Raw genomic sequence first — 22,835 nt, 5'->3', positions numbered from 1 at the left:
AGACAACGTGGCACAGCAGGTAATATTTCCATTTAGTTCAATTTATTTGTGCAGAGGTTTTATCAACAGACATTGTCTCAAAGCAGCTTTACAGAAGTGTAAAAACACAAATTCATCCCTATTGAACCCTAACCCAAGCCTGAGGCGATGGTGAGATGAAACTCCATGAGATGATATGAGGAATAAAACAGGCTCAGAAGGGAACCCATCCTCATTTGAGTGACACTGGACAGTAAATAATGTAAATGTAGATAACGTCAAGTTTGTACAAATAGGTCAGCGTAATGTCTGAGTTCATTATAGACATTATGTATAGAGTTTCTGTCCATATCCATATGGGTTTCCTCCAGGTTCTCCAGTGTCCTTACACCTCTTAAATACACGCTGCCAGTTAGGCTGTTCTAAATGGCTCTTTAGTGTAAACAAATGTGTGTACATGTGATAGACTAGGTGTATTCCCATCTAGAAGGCAGTAATCATATTAGTCGATGGAAAAGTACAGAAAAACTGTTCAGTGGTTATAAACAGTACACACCCCTGTTTAAGGCAGGTTTTTGTGAAGTAAAAAATGAGAACAAGATCAATCATGTTATGACTTTTTTCACTATCAGTATGAAATGACAACATATAAAAATGATGTGAAAAACAACGAGAAATTATGAAAGGGTTTTATAAAGACACCTTTCCCCATATCTCTAAAATAGTCATTCTGATTGTTATCACATGTGAAGAACATTCTACAGAAACAGCATGAGATTGAATGTGATTCTGAACACAGCCACATCACCAATTCATTAAAAAAAAAGGCTAAGCACACATATTTAAAAAAATGCATGAATGAAAGCATCTGGATTTAAACTCAAGTATTTAAAAAAATAAAATAAAATTTAGCTATTAAAAATTAACAACTCCATTTTTTGTTTAATAATTCTATTTCTTTACAGCAATTGAAATTTCTAACAGGTATTCTAAGGTCAAAATAAATGTGCAATTATTAAAAAGCTGCAAGCAAGAAAACTAAACAAGCAAACAAATATGTAAACAAAGAACAAATTAAACAAACACACAAATAAACAAACAAATAAGTAACAATAGCCCCAAACAGGACTTACTGTTCAGTGTATAATACAAAATACAGTTCCTTCCTCCCTTGGTTCTTGGTACTTGGCTGTGGATCTATCTAAGTGCTTATGACCCTAAGATTAATGAATATTTGTGTATTTATGATATAATACTGACATGTTTGTGGATTCAAATAGAGCCAGTCGGTTCTTATTAAACACCAAACACACTCCAGTACTTTAGAAATGGAAATGGAAAAGAAACAGAACAGGTGCTTGTGCGGAACTATATATACGTTTGTTGTTCCGACACGGTCACCATTTTTTGTTGAACTGTTTATACTAGTTCACATAATCAAAATGCGTATATAGCATTAGCAATAAAGCAATAAAGGAATAAAGTCGTTAGTTTATAAACGATATGCTGCACTCGTGTATGGAGAAAGGAACTCATTTTTAGTCGATATTAACAGTGCGTTTGTGTTCTCAGACATGGAGTTGAATTGGTAAGCTAAATGAGCTAGTTAGCTAAAGATGTTACGCTGATTATAGTCAGTTAGAAATGTATTCTGTTATCCTACGTTTTGGGATCTGTTTTTTAAACATATTTTTTTTAAAAATCACCGTATTCTGCAAAAGCAATTGGCGTCGAATTACGTGAGTTTGACGTCATTTGTTATCGCCTGGGTAACGGTTTGTACTTCCGGTTAGAGCTGAGATGATAATAGCTTTGTAAATGTTTATCCACTGTATATGATACGTGTAATACGAGATAACTAGAGACTGTGTGTCAGAGTCAGACTGTTGTGGTCAGTTGTTTTGACTAATGCAGATGTCTGTATAGGGATCAGACTCCTGTCACAGACCTGGGCCCTTTCTCTAAAGATGTCTTTGATCAGTTCTCTCTTGCACCCACCATAAAGGAGCTCTGGGCCATGTTACACAGGTAAAGTCACTCATAGTGAAATTTGTATACCGTGTTTCATGCTGTGGAATATTACATTAAATATAAAATTCCATACTGATATCAGTAATGTCACTATTTTATAATCAAAGTGATTCATTTCACCTGTCAGTATTTATATTGTTGTATCTGATCAGTGTAAATCATAGGAGTCGTGTTTCGTAAGATTTATTTGTGATGATGCCTGAATTTCTGAACATGAATTTTTGAGACATGGTGCTTGACACGGGCAACATGTTTTTAGGGTCCGCTGGAGAGTAATGAATGGTTCATCAGATGATTTGGTTTAGTCATAAATTCTAATATAATTTTTTAAAATGCTGATATCTAGTGGGACTTCAACTTCAGCATGGTGGTGTGCTTATTTTACTTCTTATTTATTGCTTGGACAAATCAAAATTCATAAAGGTGCCAAATAAAACCTTTTAGATAATAAAACATCGTCTTTCGAAATGCTCCATGTCATTAGCAACAATCACACCCACAACCAATATAATGGGCTTTTTAATGGGACGTTGTTCACCATGTATGGCAATCATTTTATTAATGAAAAAATAAATACAGATGTGTATACACATGTATAGTAAATGCCAATGTTCCTGTACATTTTGAAGGTTTATTCAGAAATAATTAGAGCTTACAGACACTTTGGTCTTGTGTGCAGACCTTTTCTTGTGCTCTGGTTCGAGCTTCCCTTAGCTAGTGTTCCTGAGGGATTCAGTGTTGCTCTTCAACTATTAATTATTCACATGGTCCTGCTTTGAAAAGTGTCTGCAGACAGCATGTTGCCATTTCATTGCTATGCAGATGGCACTGAATGATCCAGAATATCCAGAGGCTGATCTAATTTCTTCCCTAGCCACCTTTATTCAGGTCAATCATCATTCCTGTATTTTCCCTGAATTTTCCTCAATAGTTTTTATTTACTTCCTGCCCCAAGTTAAGAAACTTGCCATCACTTTAAAGATTCAACTTTTTTTTTAACTTTGATAAAAACATCAGCATGGTATCGCATGGCACAAAGACTGGTTTTAACCACCCAAATCCAGTCTGTTTCAGGTTCTTGTTCTCTAGCAGAACTGATTGATTGTTACTGTAGTGTTTTGCTTGGAGAAGCTGAATACGCTTCAACATGTTAAGAATTCAGTAGCCAAATGTAATCACTGTTATTTCCCATAAGGATGTTACCCCCACCCTTAGGTTAAAGTTTACACTGGCTTCAAGCTTTCAGTCCTGGCTCCACTTCCTACACACTCATGTTTCATGTCCCTGTTATAGTCCTTTCAGGGTTACAGACCCCAAACTGGGATGATATATAGTTATAGCTTCTGTGTTGCTCCTAGTTGTCCATACGGTGCAAAGTAGATGTTTTAGTCTCTTCCTGTCTTTCATCTGCTACCGTTAATGGTCACCACAGCAGATCATTGTTCCATGTATTTGATTTGGCACCTGTCTTACTTCCTGACGCAACCCTCCCATTAGTATCCGGGCTTGAGACCGACACTGAGTCATGAGCCACGGCAGTATTAGCATGAGATCCTAACCGCTAAACCAACAGGGAACAAGATAGATGATTTATTATAATATCTTAAAAAATAGAAAGGCAGGAACTGCTCTGTGTGATCATTACATCTAACTTGATTTTTATATGCTCCACAACATTGAATGTAACTATAAATGGATTTAAAAAAGTGTGATAAGTCATTAGTTAATGTAAAATTGCTCTGTTATGAGAGGATTGAAATACTTTGGGACATGCTGTTCTAAAAAATATATATATTTTCTTCACAGCAGGCCAAATCTCACCACCCTGTTGTTGATTATTTTTCTGTAATTTGGTAACGTTACATAATTCAGCAAATAATCATTCTAGTAGTCATAGTGGTAACTTTTCTTTCCTGTGTCTACCACAGATATAGCCATGCTTTTTCTTTTGCTTGTTTTATTGCTTATTTACTTTCTTACGTTCTTTTTTTTTTCCCTTTATATACAGGAATATGGGATTGTTTTCTCTTGTTTTGTTTTTCTTTTTATTTAGTATTAAATCAGACCTATGAATGATATTCTACTTTTTAGAAATGAATTCATCCTGTAATGCTTTACCTTTAAAGCCCTGATGAAAAAGCTGATGCAAAAGAAGACCCTAAAGTAAATCCAGCTGCTCGCTCCTCACAATCCAGTTGTGCTAAAAGTAACAAACGCACACCGCAGACCAGCGTCAGACAAGGCCAAAAAAATTCAGACTGCAAAGAAGCTCTTCCTGAATCTCAGTATAAATTTTCTGAGACTACAGAAAAAAAATCCTTCCTTAATCCAAGAGTGCCTTACCCCTGCTTCTCCTCTCTCAACCGCAAAGAAAGAGTGATGTGTATAAACACCCTTAAGAACAACAAGCAGTCCACGGCTCCTCAGGTAAACTCTGTCGTCATCATCATCATCATCATCATCATTCTGCTTAAGAAACTGAGCTTTTAAGAATGAATGCTCAAAACCCGAGAAACAATCCTTCAACTTTGTTTTTTTTTTTTTTTTTAAATTAAGAGTTTAATAGAGAAGGTGAATACGGAAGTGGCAGAGTTTATGAAGTACCTGCAAGATGTTTCTAAAGTGTGTGCTGATGATTATAACTTCATGCCCGCGGGAGCTGCTCGATATTCTGAGGTACAGCACAGTTCCTCAGAGTGTTACAAATTCTGCATGCCCTTAAGCACTGTCTCTGCTACTTGTCTTTGCAGTATAGCTCACCCTCATGCAGTCATTTAATCTGAAACTGAGATTGAAACTGACTTCTTTTCCTTTTGGGTTAACAGGAGTATTTTAAACATTGCTTGGAGCACATGAGACACTACCCACAAGTGTACAGTATTCAAGAAATCACCAGTTTAACAGGCGGAAAATTTGTCTCTGATATTTCGATCAACTTTGAGAAGCAGCTGCTTGCGATGGTAAGATGCCTTTTACAGTTTATTAGAATGTGGCTTGATGTAGAGGTGGGAGATATGACCTAAAAATCTGATCCCGATTCTTGATTGTATGCTTTGCTCACAAACGGCCAGCAATACGTTAAAGTAGATTAAACATTGTTTGACGTCATTGAAAGAAATTAAAAATTTCTATTTTTTAAAGATTTTTTTTTTAAACATAAATAACTGAAAGAACTTAAATATTTTACAAAATGTCCATCAATCAGGTGTCTCCTAACTATCTGTAATTCCTATCTTATTGTTGTAATTATTAGTTCAATAACTATCAATAACTTCTGCACTTTCTCCTAAGGGCACCATAGAGATGGTCGAAAAACGAATACCGTCAGAAAGCACACAGCTACCAACGGATTATGAGTCCATTTCAGCTGTGAACCCTCCAGATAAAAAAGCTGCTCGTTTCCACACAGTAAGTGATGGCATTTTAATACATGATGTACAGTTTGTGCACTGGAGTGATGCATTAGGCCGCATTACAGCTTCACAGCTCCAGTGTCCCGTTTCAATCCAGAGCTCAGGTTAACGTCAGTACGGAGCTTCTGTCCACGATTTACCTTGAACCTGAGCATAAGAGCATCCTTACTTTGATAACTTATTTTTCTAATTCAGGACTTTAAGAAACATTTGGAAAAAAAAAAAGATCTTTGCTTGGGTCATTTTAAAGGAATGATCTTAATCACATTGAGGATAAAATAAATGTATTTAGTGTGTTTAAATAAAATCCTAAAACTATGCAGTATTTGTTTTATTTTCATTTCTTATTTGAACTCATGAGTATTAAAACGCAAGTGCCATCAAAAGCATCCCTTTACAAGTGGAAGATTCCATATGTTTTGTTTAGACTGCTAATATTTTAAATGAATCTAACATTTATTTGCTAAATCAACATTACATTTGTGTTGCTGTTTTAAAAAATGATAATAAAAATAAATGGCTGGGGTTCATTATATTCTGCATTGTATGGATGGACAAATGATTTGTTGGAAATGCCACTAGAGGGTGCTATTAAATCTTTTTTTGTTTAGGCTGCTAGTAGATGTTTCACAGAAAACAGAGATGTCCTGTTCAACTCTTGTCCTTTTTTTTTTTTTTTTTTTTTTTTGGTAGCCTATCAGCAGTGACACAAATGCAGAGAAGCTCAGTGCTACATATGAGCCACATGTGTGTCTAGCGAAAGAGGCCTTCTTCCAGCTGCTGAACAACAGTGTTGGGTTTACTGAGGCATGGGAACTGCCAGTCTGTGTGAAAGTAAACCCTGCAAAAGGTAAGAATTTTTGCATCCACCCTCATCAGATTCTGATTCAGAATCAGCTCGTCACTCAAATCGTAACCTGACGACCGAAAGAAAAAAGATCGACTAAAGATTTTAGCTACAAACTGCCATTTTCTACTAGCGCACCATGTAGTAAATGAACACAACAGGGATCAGGGTTCCCACGCGTCCTGGAAAACCTGGAAATCCTGGAAAATTAATGACCAATGTTCCAGTCCTGGAAAACACATGGAAAATGAGAGAAAACATAAATTGTCCTGGAAAAAATCTTGTTGTCCTGGAAAATTATTATTTTTAAATGTTCTTGATCATTTAAAGAACAGTTTACAACTGGTCGAAACAATTAACGTTAGTAACAGAAAGCGCTCTGTTCAGGGACGCTGAGTTTTGACGAGTTTTTTGTTATGCTGTTTAATCTCGCTGTGACGGATGACGCTGTCTTGTGTTGGCGGTTTCAGGCGCTAGGAATGGTTTAAGTGCTCAAATGTTTTCAGCAAATGGTGATGGGTAAGCAGGTTATATTAACCTTGTTAATCTGAATATCATGTGCAAGGGGAATGCACAGCAAACTAAAGCATGCATGACGGGATTGGCCTGAGAAAGGAAAGGGTATTAATATGTGGTCTTTTTATTTTATAAATGTTGAAATTTCATTCACATGACAAATTGTCTTTAAAAGTATAGTTAAGTAATAGTCATAAAGTGTACGTTGTTTTTAAGACTTCTGGAGAGAAGGACATATTACTTTAGGCCGTGAATCTGTGAGCCTTGTCTTTTTTTGCTAAATTTGAAATGTCCTGGAAAAGTCCTGGAAAATGATCTCTGAAAAAGAGTGGGAACCCTGAGGGATGTTTGAACACAAAAAAGCCTGACGTGTAAGATGATTGCCGTACAGGTAGCACTCGGAGTAAAACGGTGTACATTGACCCTCCTCTGCTGAAGACGGAGATGACATGGAGAGAAAGAAATCACCTCTTCCATGAGGAGAGTGTAAAACTGGCCTACAAGAAGACAGGTTCGAATCCTGTGTTTTTCCTCACATCAGAGGACTACAACAATAGAACTGGCTTCGCCACAGAGGTAAGTTCTCACTTCAGTGAGGAAAATGCCAACATTTTCCAATCCTCAGCTACTCTTTTAGGAACCAGTAAGCATGACGATGAACTATTTTGATTATTCGGTGGTGTTTTGTTTTTTATGTTGTTTAGAAAGCAAGCAGCAGGCCAGTTGTTTCATTTGATACCAATGATCTAGATTTCAATGTGGATTTAACCGACTTGGAAACATTTGGGGAGTCTTGTCAAGTGAAAAAGAAAGTAAAGGACAATGAATCGAAAACTCAAGCACCTTCTAAAAATGAACCACTGGGATTATTCAAACCTAAAGTAGAAATAGATACAGATATAACATCACACACAACCAATAAAACTTGCCCACCTAAAGACATTATATCAACACTTTCTACACCAGCAAATGAAGAAGAGCAGGAAGAAGCAGCCAGGCTGAGCGTAGAGGACAGCTCAGTGGACGAGAGTGCTGAGACTACTTTGAATTCTGTATCTGAAGAAGACCCTTTGAATTTGACTGTGGATGAGACTCCAGCCAAGCGAATGAGGCGTTCCTCTATGAACACTGATTCTGATGAGGAATGTCTCGTTATTGATGACCCAGACTCCCTAGAGAGGAGTGTAGAGAATGAGAACCAGGTGACACCAGCAGCTCCAGAGAACATCACTGTCCCAGAGACATCCTCTGTGAGTGATTTGAGTGTGCAAATAAGTCCAAGCGGATCTGCTAAAGGAGCTAAGAAAGGAGCCAAAAGGCCCAGAGTGTCGGCAGATTGTGACCAACTAGGGCATATTTTGCGAATGCAGAATGCCATGCTGAAATCCACAGCGACTAAAAACCAAGAATCTCCAAAAGCACCAGCTGCAGATTGTTGTCCAGCAGAGTCAAAACCCAACATCCACCCTGTGTCTCTGGTCAAACCTAGCGTGTCCTCGTACCTGGACTTGGAATACAGAGAAGGGCTGCAGAATGAGGCTGCACCTTCTGCCACCTCTCAGCCCACGGCGCAAAGAAAACGTTAGTATTCTTTTTTTTCTTTTTCTTTGATGGATACCTGTACCAATAAAGTGGCTGGACTGTTGCCCTGTGCCTGTTTAGAGTGTTATCGTTACTGGTGAAAAGTTGAATTAGATTAGCATACCAGTCCGTCGAGGATTACAGGATTTTTCTTGTAATCTACTACCACAGAAGAAACACATGTAATTACTTTCTAAAACAGCTGTACTCATGTTTGATGCACATGAATTGAATAGGGCTTCATCCCTTAAAATATTGTGTAGTTTGACTGATTTTGCGTTGATTTTTGTTATCAAATGAAAAATTGTGAAATCCTGGAGGGACTGGTATACCTATGTGAATGACCCCGATGATATCTTGCAGCTTGAAGATTGTCACCTGATAATCAGTGTGTGATCACCTCAAATATGAGGGTTGGAATTCAGGGCTCTGAGAGTAGATTTTGTAATGACGTGTGTGTGTGTGTGTGTGTGTGTGTGTGTGTGTGTGTGTGTGGGTGGCTGTGGCTGTGGGTGGCTGTGGCTGTGACTGTGGCAGGGCTGCTGAGAGAGGAGCTGTTGGTGAGTGCTGAGGATGAGGAGGACTATATAGCTCCTGAGGAGGGTAGCGTACTGTATAAACTCTACAGCCTTCTAGATGTGCTGCTGATGGTGCGTAGCACTGTGTCCATTGCTCATCCCAGACATGACCAAGAAACATTCAGGGTAAGTAGGAAAATTCCAAGAAGCTAAAAATGGGTATGTCCTGATAAAAGCCAACAATCCAAAACAAATCCAAAAGTGTTCCAATTCATCCCAAAGGTGTTCAATTGGGTTGAGGGCAAGGCTCAGTTCTTCCTCTTCAACCTTTGAAAACCATGTTTTTATAGAGCTTGCTCTGTGCACAGGGGGAATTGTCACATGGTTCCAGTTCAAAGGCAAGTTATACTACGGTATACAATATTTGGACGGTAGTAAAGTTATTGGAAAGCTTAAGTATTCAGCATAAATCTGATTTTGGGGGAACTTAAAACATTTTTATTAGTTAGTTATAACGTATATGTAATAATCTTCACTTTCATGTCTCTATTTTTAGGTCATAGCATAATGTATACCTGTTTGCACATGGTGGTGTTCGCTGTCAATAGGACACACACACTCCAGGTTACCTTTTAGGTGTAAAATTAGTACAAGATTAACTACCTATGTAGTATGCAGCTGTACTGAAACTTGTATTGCTGGAAAGAAGAATCAGGTGACTTTAAACATAAAAGAGTTGGAGGTTGTGCTCCCCTGAGTGTAGCCTTACTTTATAGCTCAACCGCTACTTTAATAGCTTTTTTTTGCTAGGCCTGATCGAATGGTGTGCGAGATAAATGAACAGAAGACTAATTTGTGTAAAGAATAACAGTGCGGTGTGTGTTGGTACAGGCAGTCCCTGTGCATGTGCTGCCCAAGCTGGAGTACCAGCTGTGTTACGGAGTCGAGAGTCTGACCCATACCGAGGCGTGCCAGCTTTGGGCTGAGCAGCAGCTTCACTCCAGCACGGTATCTTTTATAGGTAAGATGTTCACTCAGCTTCATCCAGGCTGTATGTTTCATAAGGGGCTTCTATGCATTTATCATCAGGTGTTACTGACTACTGACAGCATGGCCTTGCAGTAATGACAGACTAATGACTCTGTATGCCCTTTAGCTGGGGCAGGTCTAGCAAAACAAACACTATCATCAGAAAAGTAAATATACTATTCATACAAGTCAGCATTTCTACAAAAGTACTCGAACGGTTGTTAATTCTGAAGAATTTGCCGTTAAGAAAAGCTACCATGCAGGCTTTTGGTAAAGATTTCTGCCTTGAAAGTGCTGAGTGTCTGAGTCAGTGTAAACAGGACGGGGTGGAGTCAGTAGTTAGGGGAAGCGGCCCAACCCCACAGCCCCCACTCTCGACCGCCTCCACATGCCTCACACATGACGCACATGACCTCTGTGACTGTTTAGAGCCACTGTTGCCATAGCAACTATTATTTTAACAAAAAGTTAAAAAGCAGTTGGTCAGCAAACTTGTTTTTCAGCTCAAAGCAGTTTTTCAGAATGAAGTTTTCTCATTTTTCAGAATGAAGCTCGGTGTGTTTACGACAGATTATAGTTTAATATACAGAAGTGAACTGACTGAGGATTTTAGTGGTTTTGTTTTAAAAGCTTTTAAGTCAGAACAAAATAAGTATGCAGTCCTGAAAGAATGCAAAGGGAGGCACAGTCTTATCCTCTCTTTTCAGTCAGACATTCCTTTATCTTTGTTAAGGAATCTAGTCTTTTTATTGGGCTTAGGCCAGGATCTAGCTTGCTCAGTGACACTCTGCCTGGCCTTGGCCTTGCTTTCACACTGAAGTGTTGCATTTCTCTGGCAAGGCTTCATGAGAAGCCTTACCCTGGCAGAAGGAGGTGTCTGTGCTTTTCTTTGAATGTGCTCAATTCTGACGTCTGACATTTTTGGGGGTAAACTGCGCTGTAACATTGGAAATGCATAATTGATTGACTTAACACAGAGAGATAAAGTTCTGTATTATATTTCACTGCAAATGATTTATAAGTCAAATCAAAATAAGTATATTAGCTATTAACCATCGGTCAGGACAGACGCAGAGTGGTTATGGGTGTTGCTGAGTGTAAACTGAGCTGTCTTTGGAGGAACTAACCATGCACGAGAATCTACAGATATTAAATATAAATACACCTTTATGAGCATTGTCATTTATCTATCTCAGGTGTTCATGGCATTCTTGAGACTTTCTTGTCTATAAACATGACACTATCTCACAGTTCTCTTTCCATAATGAATAGCTTGACTTGGTGATTGCAATTATTCATCTCATAGGTGGAGTGCATTCTTTACAAGATCTTTGAGATAATGCACTCATTCAGTCTATTGGATGTTGCATCACAAGGAAGTTTCTCACAATTCCTAAACTCATGCAGCATGTGGAGACGTGTCTGTTCTGTATGACCTGCTCTACAATAGCTCACGTAGCCTTCAGAGTCGAATAGAGTGACACAATGCTTGCTTTACAGCAGCATGCTCCTGCTTGACTGTGCCCTGCTCATCCAGCACCATCAATCATATGGGAAATTAGTGTATCAGCAAATAACTAGTGGTATTACCTAGAAACTCCATGTGTTTGTGTTTGTGTGTGTGTGTGTGTGTGTGTGTGTTTGTGTAGGTCGGATTAATGCACACTCTTCAAAGGTAGTGCAGGTTCAAGAGCTCCAGCCTGACTGGATCCAGAACACCTGTGAATTCAGGTACAGTACACTCACTGCATGTCCTCATTTCCCCTTTTCTTTCATTTACTAGGATAGTCTCATTGCGTAAAGTCAGATATCACATGATCACATATCATAATTATTGCACACTTAATTGCATTTTTTATGTTTGACTAGCTTACTATTTTGACTGTTCTGCATCTGGATTTGTCTTAATAGATGTTATTCATGTTTACAGATGCACTTTTCTTTTAAAACTTTTTAATCCATTTTTTTTTCCACCTTACAGACCAGCCAGGTGCTTGAACACACTCCACCACATATTGAAAAAAGTCATGAGGTAAGATCTTATCTCTATGCCAGGGATTGATATTTGTTATAGCATTTCCCATCAGTTACTCCCAGCATAACTCTGGTTAGAAATTTAAATCAACTTGTTTTCCCCATTGGTGTAGTACAGTTTTAAACCTCAGTCTAATGTACACACATGTACCTCAACATACACCTGAAGCTCCAGGGTTCAATTCAGAGTTCTACAGTTTCTTCCCACTTCATTGAGACATAACAGTAGGTAAACTGGTTATGCTAAGTCACTCCTAGGTGTGAATGAGTGTATGAAAGTATCAATTTGATCTCAACCAGGTTGTATTGCACCACGTTCCTAACAGTGAAGGTCGATGAAGGGTGTGTGAAGTTTTTTTATACTCAACACTATGAACCCTTATATATGAAATCATCTAAACACATGCAATGTTTATGTGTTGCCTCCATACAGCCATAACATTCTAAAATTAAGTATTGTTGATAATTATGAATGGTAATAAATTATTTCATCTACTGTAAGCAGTATAGACTTGAATATATTCTAAAGCACCTTTTTTGAGGTGTATATCTTGTATTTCATAACACACTGCATGCTCCTGCACACACACTCCTTCCCACTGCCCATCTTTACTACACGCCTGCACAATTACTGCATAGTTTTCACAAACTCAAAGAGCAGAGTTTGGGTTTGTGAAATCAGATTCTGATTGACGCTTTGGGAATAAACACTAGTCATTAGTCAAACCTCACACTTTCTCCTCTGAGGAATGAAATGCAGTGAATACTACACCGTACCAAGTCACCAGCTACGCATTAGATTTGTGTTATTGTACAGGAATGTTGTGATCATGTGAGTAGGCATCAGACGTATAAAAATAAACCCACAAACTTTTTCCTGTCACATAATGTTTGCATTAAAATAAAATAATAGTTTTAAATCATTCAAAAGTGAAAGACAGTCGATCAAATTCGAACACCGTCATTTATGATATCCACATTAGTTTTAAGTCCTATGGCTGCCAATATTCTGTTTTGTTTTTTGTTTTTCTACCTTTCTGGCTTTACACTTTTCAAAGTTTCTCTATGTTCTCTTGTAATTTGTCATTTTGTCAATTCACATGTTCCTCATTTCAACCTTTTTGTTTCCTGGTGCACCTTGTGAACTATTTGATGTTTTTTTTTTTACTAAAGATTGCATTTCCCGCTGATCTTTTACAAGTTCCAAGTCCATAATGTTCAGCATTTATATGAATAAAAATTAAGGTTTTAACAGTATGAGCTGACATTCTATAATTATTAATGTACTTCACAACTATGTTCCTCACACTTTGATTTTAACCTTTCTTTTCTCACCTCACTAGCATGTTTTGCTATTTATGTTAAGGAATGTTGAGTATGTTATGAGTCAGTCCAAACTAAACCTGCACCCAAACTTGGTTTGTGCTGTTGCACAATTGGCTGCTGTCACTAATTCTGGTCCAATCCAATCCCCACCAGTCATTTGTCATTTCATAAATCAGCAGCCTCCAGCATACATTTCTTTCTTCTGTGTCAACCCACACCCACTTTCTTATTTGTCCTGTTTGTTTCTCATCTATTTCAGCTTACAAGAGGGGAGGTATCTGTTGGGTCACAAATCTGGTGAGGCATTTTTGACCATATTCAAAGCCAATGATGGAAAAAAGCCCACTCGCTGTGTCTATGAGCTCCAGGCTGTCCACTGTGGACCTCCTTTTATCCCAGAGGCCAGAATTCCCTGGGTTCCTGTGGATCCCAACTATCTCATGCCATTTCACAAGAAATACTGTAGACCTCCATGCACCTTTCCTCCACATCCATCCACACAACCTAAGGTATAACTAGCAGAACACTTCCTTCTGCTTTGAAAGAAATGAAAGAAATGTATACACTATAGACAGTAGGTTCCTCTTTAAAAAGATAACCTGCTAAAGAATTTCTTCTGAACTTTGGCCATTATTACCCAACTGCTGGAAACTGAGTGCACATCAGTGCATATCTGTTTCTCTTATCAGATGGGCTGCAGTGCCTACCATTCCATTCACATGCTCCAGAAATTACAGAAAATCAGCTAAACCTCAGTCTGTGAAGCTGTGCCATGTTGGCTGCATGTTGCTACAGGCCCAGAGATTTGCCTAGCATTAGTAGCTTAGCCATTTGAAGAGGACCACATTTGGTTTCATACACTGCTATCATAATAAGCTATAAAAATTACTACAAAACTTGAAAGGTCTATTGAATACAGTCCCTGCTGAGATTATTGACACAACAACAGCCAATTCTTTTGTATTTGCTATGACATTTGACTGTGAAGCCTAACTATAAGGCTGTTATATACTGTATAACCCATACTGTAATGTTGTTCATGTAACCATGAATGCATGGATACATTTCTTAGCATTATATAGAGTTAGAATTTTTTTAACGGTGATATTTTATTTCATATCATTATAGGCTATTAGAGAGCATTTCTTTGAGTCCAAGCTTTCATGTCTTTGAAACAGTCTTCTATTTTCCATGGCTCTACTACTACAGTTTAACTGTGTATCAGTTTAGAAGTTGAAGGTCCATGAATTACACACAACATGAGAGAAACATAAGAAACCTAAAACAGAACCTTGAACACAGTATTGCCCTTTTCAGGTTCTAATTAACTCTAATTAATTAATTCAATCCAAATTTTAAGCTAAACAGGAGCATATGCACAAGCCAAGACTAGTAGTGGATCACTGACCACCTTAACTAACGTCAGTCAAAATGATGCCACAGCCATCAATGACCAAGAGCCAAGGGAGCAAAAATTGGTCATGCATTCAGGGTAAGAGGGATGACATAACTCTTTCCTACAAGCTTCGCTCTGTCTTGTGACCAGATTAGAGAGAAAATGGAGAAAAATTCTTCTCATAAATGTGGCATTATAAGAGAAGCTTTAAACTTTAAAGGTTTGGTGACTGCTAATGTTTCCAGGATAATACAGTCTTGTAGTATATTTTAATACTTTTATTTCCGGTCTAAACTGACAGAAGCCAAACATAAGAAGCTGAATAGACATGCAAATAGATAAAAACTATTTGTTAGATAGAAAGACATCAAGTTACATCAAGACTGTAAATAATTTATAGCTGAAAAGATACATTTAGATCACTGATGTTGCTAAAACAAAGGTTAGATTTATAACTAAGAAACTGATCAATTCCACTGCAACAGAAAACACACAAAGCTGAAATTTAAGCACACGTCACTCTGACTGATTGAATTAGGAAACTGAATGTGCTGCTGTGAGTGAAATCTGTGTACTATGACTTTCTTGACTTTTGGACAATTTGCTATTCTCTCCATAACATTTCAACACTTTTTTTTACACACAATCCTTCAGACAGGAGGGTGCAGTGAAGCAAAGTGGGGTAACAGCACGACTGCATCTGCACCAGCGAGGCAAGGAGCAACAAGGACGGCCAGTCAAAAGCGAAAGAAAAATAATAAAAAAAACAAAAACAGACAAATACAAACATGCAAACAGAATGAAGATGAATGTGAACAAAGTGAATAAATAAGTGATGAGGACTAACATCTGTTAAGTGAAGGATTTGAGTCTGCAAACATAACCTCTGCAAAGCAAAGAATATGCTAAATATCCAGTAGATCATTTGTAATTCTGCATTATTTTCATTTAAGTTTGTTGTCTAGTTTTGCTACGTCATACCTACATGTTACATGTAGGTGTGTGGAAATTGCTTTCTATAGATATTGCAACAAACCCGAGTTCTATGTCAGTTTCATTGTGAAATTTTGAAAAAAAAAAAACTTTGTAATAGTTTTGTTCTTTATTTTTTTTTTTACTTGTAAAGTAACAATAAATTATATATATATTCCTTGTTTCTTTCTGCACAGTGATGTGTTAATCAGGGTTCCCACGCGTCCTGGAAAACCTGGAAATCCTGGAAAATTAATGACCAATGTTCCAGTCCTGGAGAAAACATGGAAAATGAGAGAAAACATAAATTGTCCTGGAAAAAATCTTGTTGTCCTGGAAAATTATTTTTAAATGTTCTTGATCATTTAAAGAACAGTTTACAACTGGTCGAAACAATTAACGTTAGTAACAGAAAGCGCTCTGTTCAGGGACGCTAAGTTTTGACGGGTTTTTTGTTATGCTGTTTAATCTCGCTGTGACGGATGACGCTGTCTTGTGTTGGCGGTTTCAGGTGCTAGGAATGGTTTAAGTGCTCGAATGTTTTCAGCAAATGCTGACGGGTAAGCAGGTTATATTAACCTTGTTAATCTGAATATCATGTGCAAGGGGAATGCACAGCAAACTAAAGCATGCATGACGGCACTGGCCTGAGAAAGGAAAGTGTATTAATATGTGCGGTCTTTTTATTTTATAAATGTTGAAATTTCATTCACATGACAAATTGTCTTTAAAAGTATAGTTAAGTAATAGCCATGAAGTGTACGCTGTTTTTAAGACTTCTGGAGAGAAGAACATATTAATTTAGGCCGTGAATCTGTGATCCTTGTCTTTTTTTTGCTAAATTTGAAATGTCCTGGAAAAGTCCTGGAAAATGATCTTTGAAAAAGAGTGGGAACCCTGGTTAATGTTTCCCTCCATGTTCAAGGGACCACATATGAATTTGTATACAATTTAGTTTATTTGTAAATTGTTTGCAGGAGAATTTACACAAGAACTGTGGAGCATCCAGTTCACAAGAACTCGTGAGCTTGTGCAAGTGTGGATATGACGTAACCACTAATTTGGGCCTTGACTAACAGGCTCCAAATGGTGTAGCTTTTGGAAGTTACTGCAAATTTCAACATCAAATTTTATTAAGTGCTAGTTTTTGGGAAGAAGAGTTAGTGGGTGCTTGTGGTAGCCGACACGCTGCAGTGGCTGAGCTGTATTTTTGGACCAATTAGTGATTAGGAGACAAGCTGTTTACTAATCACCATGTCATTCTCAGCTGTGTGAGCTGTTTGTTAGCTTCATGGAATATAAATCAGCTGTGTCATAGATGTACTTTGTAATTTATGAACAACTGGCATTTTCAACATAAGCACACGAGTATGAACAAAATCCCTATTACCAAATGTTTAGTAAGTTTGGGAGTATTCAGTTCAGCTTGGCCCAAAAAGAAAGAATTTCAACACAATAAAAGCCAAATGAATGTGTCTGAGCCAAACGTCAGTTACTGAGAAGAAAGCTAATCCCTAGTAAAGGAAAGTGCGGGTCTTTATGGTGGATATTTCTTTAAATCAGATTGTGACGTTTTGTCCTCGGTTCTGTTATGTGATGAAATGGCTGCAGTTTTCCTCCAGACTGTTATGTATCTGATGTCCTTACCTTTAGAAGTTAATGTGTAGTTTGAAACCGGTAATTACAAGACTTTTAGTTTTGCTTGCATGAACTGTAATCAAACACTAAATGTGTATTTTGGTCTCTAGGTGAAAAAGAGACTTTAAACAATAGTGTGTACAGACACCTATATTTACATTCAGTGAGAGTAATTAATAACCGTTATGCATATTATTAGATTATCTTTCTTGCTCAATATTTCCTTTCGTACTCACAATACTAAAAAAAATTACATGCTTATGTTCTAATGTTAGTTCTGCTTCATGTAAAGCATTTTAGTCAGTTAGAATGAAATGACCCAAAGGTCTGTGTTACATTGGAGCATTGAGGACTGACGTGTGTGAATCATCAGGGGGAGTTTCTCCTGCTGTGTAGTAGAGGAGGAGGCACTAAAGGGAGGAGACGACTCCTGGCAGATCCTGTGGTATTTAACTACCACACCCTTTTCACTTCTCATAGCTGGAACTCTTCTGTGCATCTTCTGCTTACTTGGGTAAGTTCAAACCCCAAAACTACTGAAGTACTTGTATGAAATCCTGAAGGTGCTGTAGCAGCTGTGTAGTGTACAGAAGAACAAATGTGGCATTGGCAACCATGCTGATGCCATTCCTTCCTGCTGATGTGCTTTTCTCAAGTTAAAGCTACAGTGCTGTTTTTTTTTATAGGAAAAACATATAAGGCATTTCTTAATAAGGAAGAAAATCTTGGTTGAGAAATGTGTTATACGTTTGAAAAAATTAGTTTTGAGGTCTTAATCACAGTGATTTCTAATGGAGCAGAAGTAGACATGGTATGATTATGGCTTACATACTTACATTCTCTCTCTCTCTCCTCTCTTTCTCTCTTTCTTTTTCTCTCTATGGGTGTGTCCTTACATAGGTCTGCTATGACAGTATGTATTTTAACAAAGAACCAAGTCAAAAGACCAAAGAACAGCAGTAAATTAATATAGCTTTAAAAGCCTTATCATCGTGTCAATCCCTTGCTATGGCATCTGGTTCTAGTAATGTTGGACCTTTACTGTTTGTTTGGTTTCTATGTAACTAAGGCTGATTTCTGAACAATAGCAAGGAAGTGAAACAAAACCTGGCAGTACTCTCAAGATTTTTTTACATTGGACCTCTGTGTGATTTCCTCTCTCGGAGAAATTACAGCTGCCATTAAATCTTCCACAAAATCCATGTTGATTTTATATTATTCAGATTCAGGCTAATGACTCATGGAAGCACCTACGTCTGAGTCGACACAGCCTTCTTTGTGCTAGACCTTTGTGCTAGACTGGAGCATGGTGCTATTAACATTGATGTCTGTCTCACCCTATGCTAACATAACCTTTGCTTTTCCTCAGCTTGATTGCATAATGCTCTGTTCTCACTTCCCTTCCAGATTATTTGGACCGTTGGAATATAACCCGTTAAATACAGTACAAGCATCTAACGTCTAAGATGGCTCTGGTATCTGAATTCCTGGGTCAGCTGACCCTTAACTTTGGGGTAGGTTTTGTCCACATTAAATGAAACTCATTTTTTTTCCTATATCACCTCGAAGTCCAAACTCCAACACTGCATTCTTTGTAATCGCATATTTCAGTCGAACGATCCCACCTACCCCACTGTAGTTCCTGCAGCTGATTTTGATCCAGACAAAGATGCTGCAAGAATAGAGACAGCTATCAAAACTAAAGGTGAGCAAAACTCCTTGTCTTTGTCTTTTTGGTTCATGTGAAAAAGCATTTTAGACACGACTACAGTACTCACTTGACAGAGCTTACCAAGGGCTTAATGTTGGCAGAATCAGGAGCGTTTATGAGTCATTTTCCTGTGTGGAAGCTTTTACCCTTCTATGGAAAGTTCTGGGTGAGGCCCTGGTAGCTATAGTCTGCAATCAACTAAACACATGCTCACTAAAGCTTTTTTCTCTACCAGTGGAAAATTCCAGTATACAATAGGGATGTAGGATAGAAATTGTACAACCACAACCGTGTTCCCTTAATTATCCTGGAGTGATGAAATTATTTATAATTGAAAGAGAAAGAGGAAAAAAAACATTAAATGTGTATCTTAGGTGTGGATGAACAGACCATTATTCAGATCCTCACCAAACGGACATATGACCAAAGACGAGAAATTGCCTTTGCATATGAGAGGAGAACCAAGAAGGTCAGAACAATTAGTGTTTTTTTTTAAAAATAAGAAAATAAACACTATGTTTTTTCATTAATAACTTAAATTTCTTTCTGTACAGGATATGATTTCTGCCCTGAAGTCGGCGCTGTCTGGCTCGCTCGAGACCGTTATTTTGGGCCTGATGAAGAGCACTGCTCAGTATGATGCCTCTGAGATTAAAGCCTCCATAAAAGTAAGATCAGCCTAACGACAGAACCGTGTCTAATTCGATCAGCTGGGTTAGACACTGCATTCATGTGTGTATATATCAACTGCTGTAACATGTCTGTGCAGGGTTTAGGAACAGATGAGGAGAGCTTGATCGAGATCCTTTGCTCTCGAAGCAATGCAGAGCTGGTGGATATTAAGAAAGTCTACAAAGAATGTAAGTGTGAGAAGTCAATGTTAGCTGGTGACAGATAAGCAGGAACAACAGCAAGTAAATGTGTCTGTGTGTGCAGTTTTCAAGAAGGACCTGGAGAAGGATGTGGCTGGAGACACCTCAGGAGACTTTGCTAAGCTGCTGCTTGCTCTAGTGGCGGTGAGGAACTGTCTGCATTCTGTCCATCATGGACAATCAAGTCTGGATGAAATTTAGAAATCATACAATTAAAATAGTGATATGCTCATCAAGGTTGTGTGTCATTACCAAGACCAGGAAAAAATTCTCATAGTGTATAAAAAGTCATTTGTAATGATCTTCCCAACAGGTCAAGAGGGATGAGCCAAGTTCTGTAGTTGACTATGAGAAAATTGATGAAGATGCCAGAGTAAGTAATTAAACATAGATTCAAACTGACATCTTGGATAAATGAATTTACATTCACACTTCACCTAAATGTGATCTGAGCAAATTTAAGAATCTATGCTTTTTATTTTGCTTCCTAGGCTCTGTATGAAGCTGGAGTGAAACGGAAAGGCACCGATGTCAAAACCTGGATTAGCATAATGTCAGAGAGGAGTGTCCCTCATCTGCAGAAAGGTTTCTAAGCCCCTTACATTCATCTCTCTTCACTATTAAAATAGAAGCAGACCTGAAATCTGTTTTATACAAAAGATATATTATAATCATATGTGTTTTTTATTTCTAGTATTTGAGAGATATAAGAGCTACAGTCCTTATGATATGCAGGAGAGCATCAGGAAGGAGGTGAAAGGAGATCTGGAGAAGTCCTTCCTTACACTCGGTGAGACTCATTCACTATGGTGTTACAGTATCAGAGAAACAGATCATACCTTCAGTGTATAATGTATGTAAACTAAAACATCTCCACACTCTTTCTGTCCAGTCCAGTGCTTTGAAAACAAACAGCTCTACTTTGCCAGCAGACTCAACGACGCCATGAAGGTAACTGCATTTTGTCCTGTTTTTCCTTCTCTTAAAAAAAAAACCTCATATCCATAAAAGTGTAAAGTTTATCTTTGTGGTAATTTAGCTGCTGTTGTCACAGAATGCTTATTTCATGAAAGTTACATCAGGCAGCACAATTGTGTGTGAATGTGGGTGTGTAAGTGTGAGTGTGTGTTTATAATAATTATAACAGGATCCTCAGAAGGATAGTAAGACAAAATTGTGTGTTTGTGTGTTTCAGAGTAAAGGTGTAAAGGAAAAAGTGGTGACGAGAATCATGATCTCACGCTGTGAGGTAGACCTTAAGAAGATCAGGTCTGAGTTCAAGGCCCAGTTTGGAAAGTCTCTGTACAAGACCCTCTCTGTAAGTTTCATGTTAATCACATGTATATGCTTGCTACGTGTCTCCTACCATAATCCATCATTAATAATCATACTATCTTATGTTTTTCAATGTATCGTTGATGTTATGTGTATATACATGTGCATGGTTTTGTCTCTATCTATAGGAACACACTAAAGGAGACTATCAGCAGGCTCTGCTGAGTTTGTGTGGAGGAGATGATTAAAGAGGAGAAAGTAACTGGTTCCAGGACCGACGGATGCCGTGTTCCTCAGGAGCCTCTCATCTTCTCAGCCATTAGCCCTCTGATGTACTGTTCGAGCATCAAGGATAGTCTGTAATCTGTATGGATCAGTGTATTTTTAAATGGACTCTCAGTGTTCCAAAGACAAAATCCCAGTGTAGTCTTTAAGAATTTGAAGGAATGACTAATGAATGCTCAAATCCAGGTTTGGTAAACGTAACTGACTTAGAATCCACAAAGAAGCCCAATGTATTTCTGTATAAATAAAGGGACAGCGTTTATTAAACTGTTACATTTTTTTATTTACACATTTCTTTGTATTTCTATGGTGCATAACTGCTGAGTTTATATCATGTTCTGAAACTCTTGTAGTAGGAGTGCAGTTTGTGTAATTCACCACTAGAGAGCAGTAGAACATCACACGGCTTTGCTTCTAAGCAGCTTGCCAACCATCTCAACCCTGCTGAAGCTTCATTTTGCTGTTTTGAGCTTTTTTTTTTTCAATAAATAGATAAAAAGCATTTGATCTCCAATATTGTTTACACATTTTATCTCCTCAGTTTAAAACTAGATAAAGCTTTTGTGCACATGTCCAACCACACAGGCTTTGATTAGAGGGACTCTTACTGATTTGTTACTTCAGGAAATCAGGCATCATATTCATTCCAAAACCATTTACATAATAATCACATAATACAGTAAGCATACCATCCATCTCCTCGCCATTATCTGCCACTGACTGCGAGTCTATTTGGTTGGGAATCTCCTTCTGTGACATGGTTTATGACAGTAATAAAACTCTCTTCACGCTGCCCTGCCTTTAGAATGAAGCGCCTTTATTTAGATGGTTTAATCATTAGTGTGTTTTGCTGTGTTTGTTTGGTGCTGATTTTTTAATTAAAAGTGTTAATTTAACCTCCAGCTAAGATCATTAGCATAGCAGAAAGCGAATGGAGCTTTTGTGGAGCATGTGGTAGCCTAGTGGTTAAGGTGTTGTGCTACCAATTGGATGGTTGTGAGTTCGATCCCAGGTCCACCAAGCTGCCACTGTTGGGCCCTTGAGCAAGGCCCTTAACCCTCAATTGCTCAGTTGTATAAAAAAATGAGATAATATAAGTAGCTCTGGATAAGGGCGTCTGCCAAATGCTGGAAATGTAAATGTGCTGTTGAAGCTGTTGGTCTCTCAGGGTGAGAGAGCAAAGTAAAGCCTTGACATTGCAGTCCTGATGATGGGGGATGAACACCTTCGGAGGTGATGTGACAGGTAAAGATGAATAATATACTGATTAGGACCTCATTAATTAAACCTTTCATCTTTTAGAAAATGCTTTGTCTCGTGTGTTGCCACAAGTAGCAAAGTAAAGGAGACTACTCTTCACATAACAACTATATCTCAACACACATACAGCAAACCCTGTCTAATATCATCAA

General features: G+C 38.0%; 2 protein-coding genes across 2 annotated transcripts; both read left to right on the top strand.

The window, feature by feature from the left end:
• Positions 1–1,394: 1,394 nt before the first annotated feature.
• Positions 1,395–15,516, top strand: ice2 (interactor of little elongator complex ELL subunit 2). Its single transcript, XM_060887507.1, has 15 exons — positions 1,395–1,567; positions 1,906–2,007; positions 4,137–4,437; positions 4,567–4,686; positions 4,836–4,970; positions 5,302–5,418; positions 6,117–6,273; positions 7,178–7,362; positions 7,491–8,367; positions 8,905–9,071; positions 9,777–9,906; positions 11,564–11,645; positions 11,896–11,946; positions 13,534–13,783; positions 15,325–15,516. Exons 1-15 carry the CDS (start codon positions 1,554–1,556, stop codon positions 15,496–15,498), a joined length of 2,862 nt encoding a protein of 953 aa, XP_060743490.1. The 5' UTR covers positions 1,395–1,553; the 3' UTR covers positions 15,499–15,516.
• A 2,121-nt stretch (positions 15,517–17,637) lies between these two features.
• Positions 17,638–21,702, top strand: LOC132857525 (annexin A2-like). The gene is made up of 13 exons (XM_060887508.1): positions 17,638–17,794; positions 18,688–18,794; positions 18,892–18,985; positions 19,366–19,460; positions 19,546–19,659; positions 19,761–19,851; positions 19,928–20,007; positions 20,177–20,236; positions 20,355–20,448; positions 20,558–20,653; positions 20,756–20,814; positions 21,059–21,181; positions 21,327–21,702. The coding sequence occupies exons 2-13, from the start codon at positions 18,747–18,749 to the stop codon at positions 21,384–21,386; spliced, it is 1,014 nt and encodes a 337-aa protein (XP_060743491.1). The 5' UTR covers positions 17,638–17,794; positions 18,688–18,746; the 3' UTR covers positions 21,387–21,702.
• Positions 21,703–22,835: the final 1,133 nt, after the last annotated feature.

The sequence above is a fragment of the Tachysurus vachellii genome, chromosome 14, assembly GCF_030014155.1.
Source record: "Tachysurus vachellii isolate PV-2020 chromosome 14, HZAU_Pvac_v1, whole genome shotgun sequence".
In the NCBI taxonomy this organism is placed as follows: domain Eukaryota; kingdom Metazoa; phylum Chordata; class Actinopteri; order Siluriformes; family Bagridae; genus Tachysurus; species Tachysurus vachellii.
The sequence above is the reverse complement of the archived record's forward strand: the minus strand, read 5'-3'. Positions and strand labels throughout refer to the sequence as shown.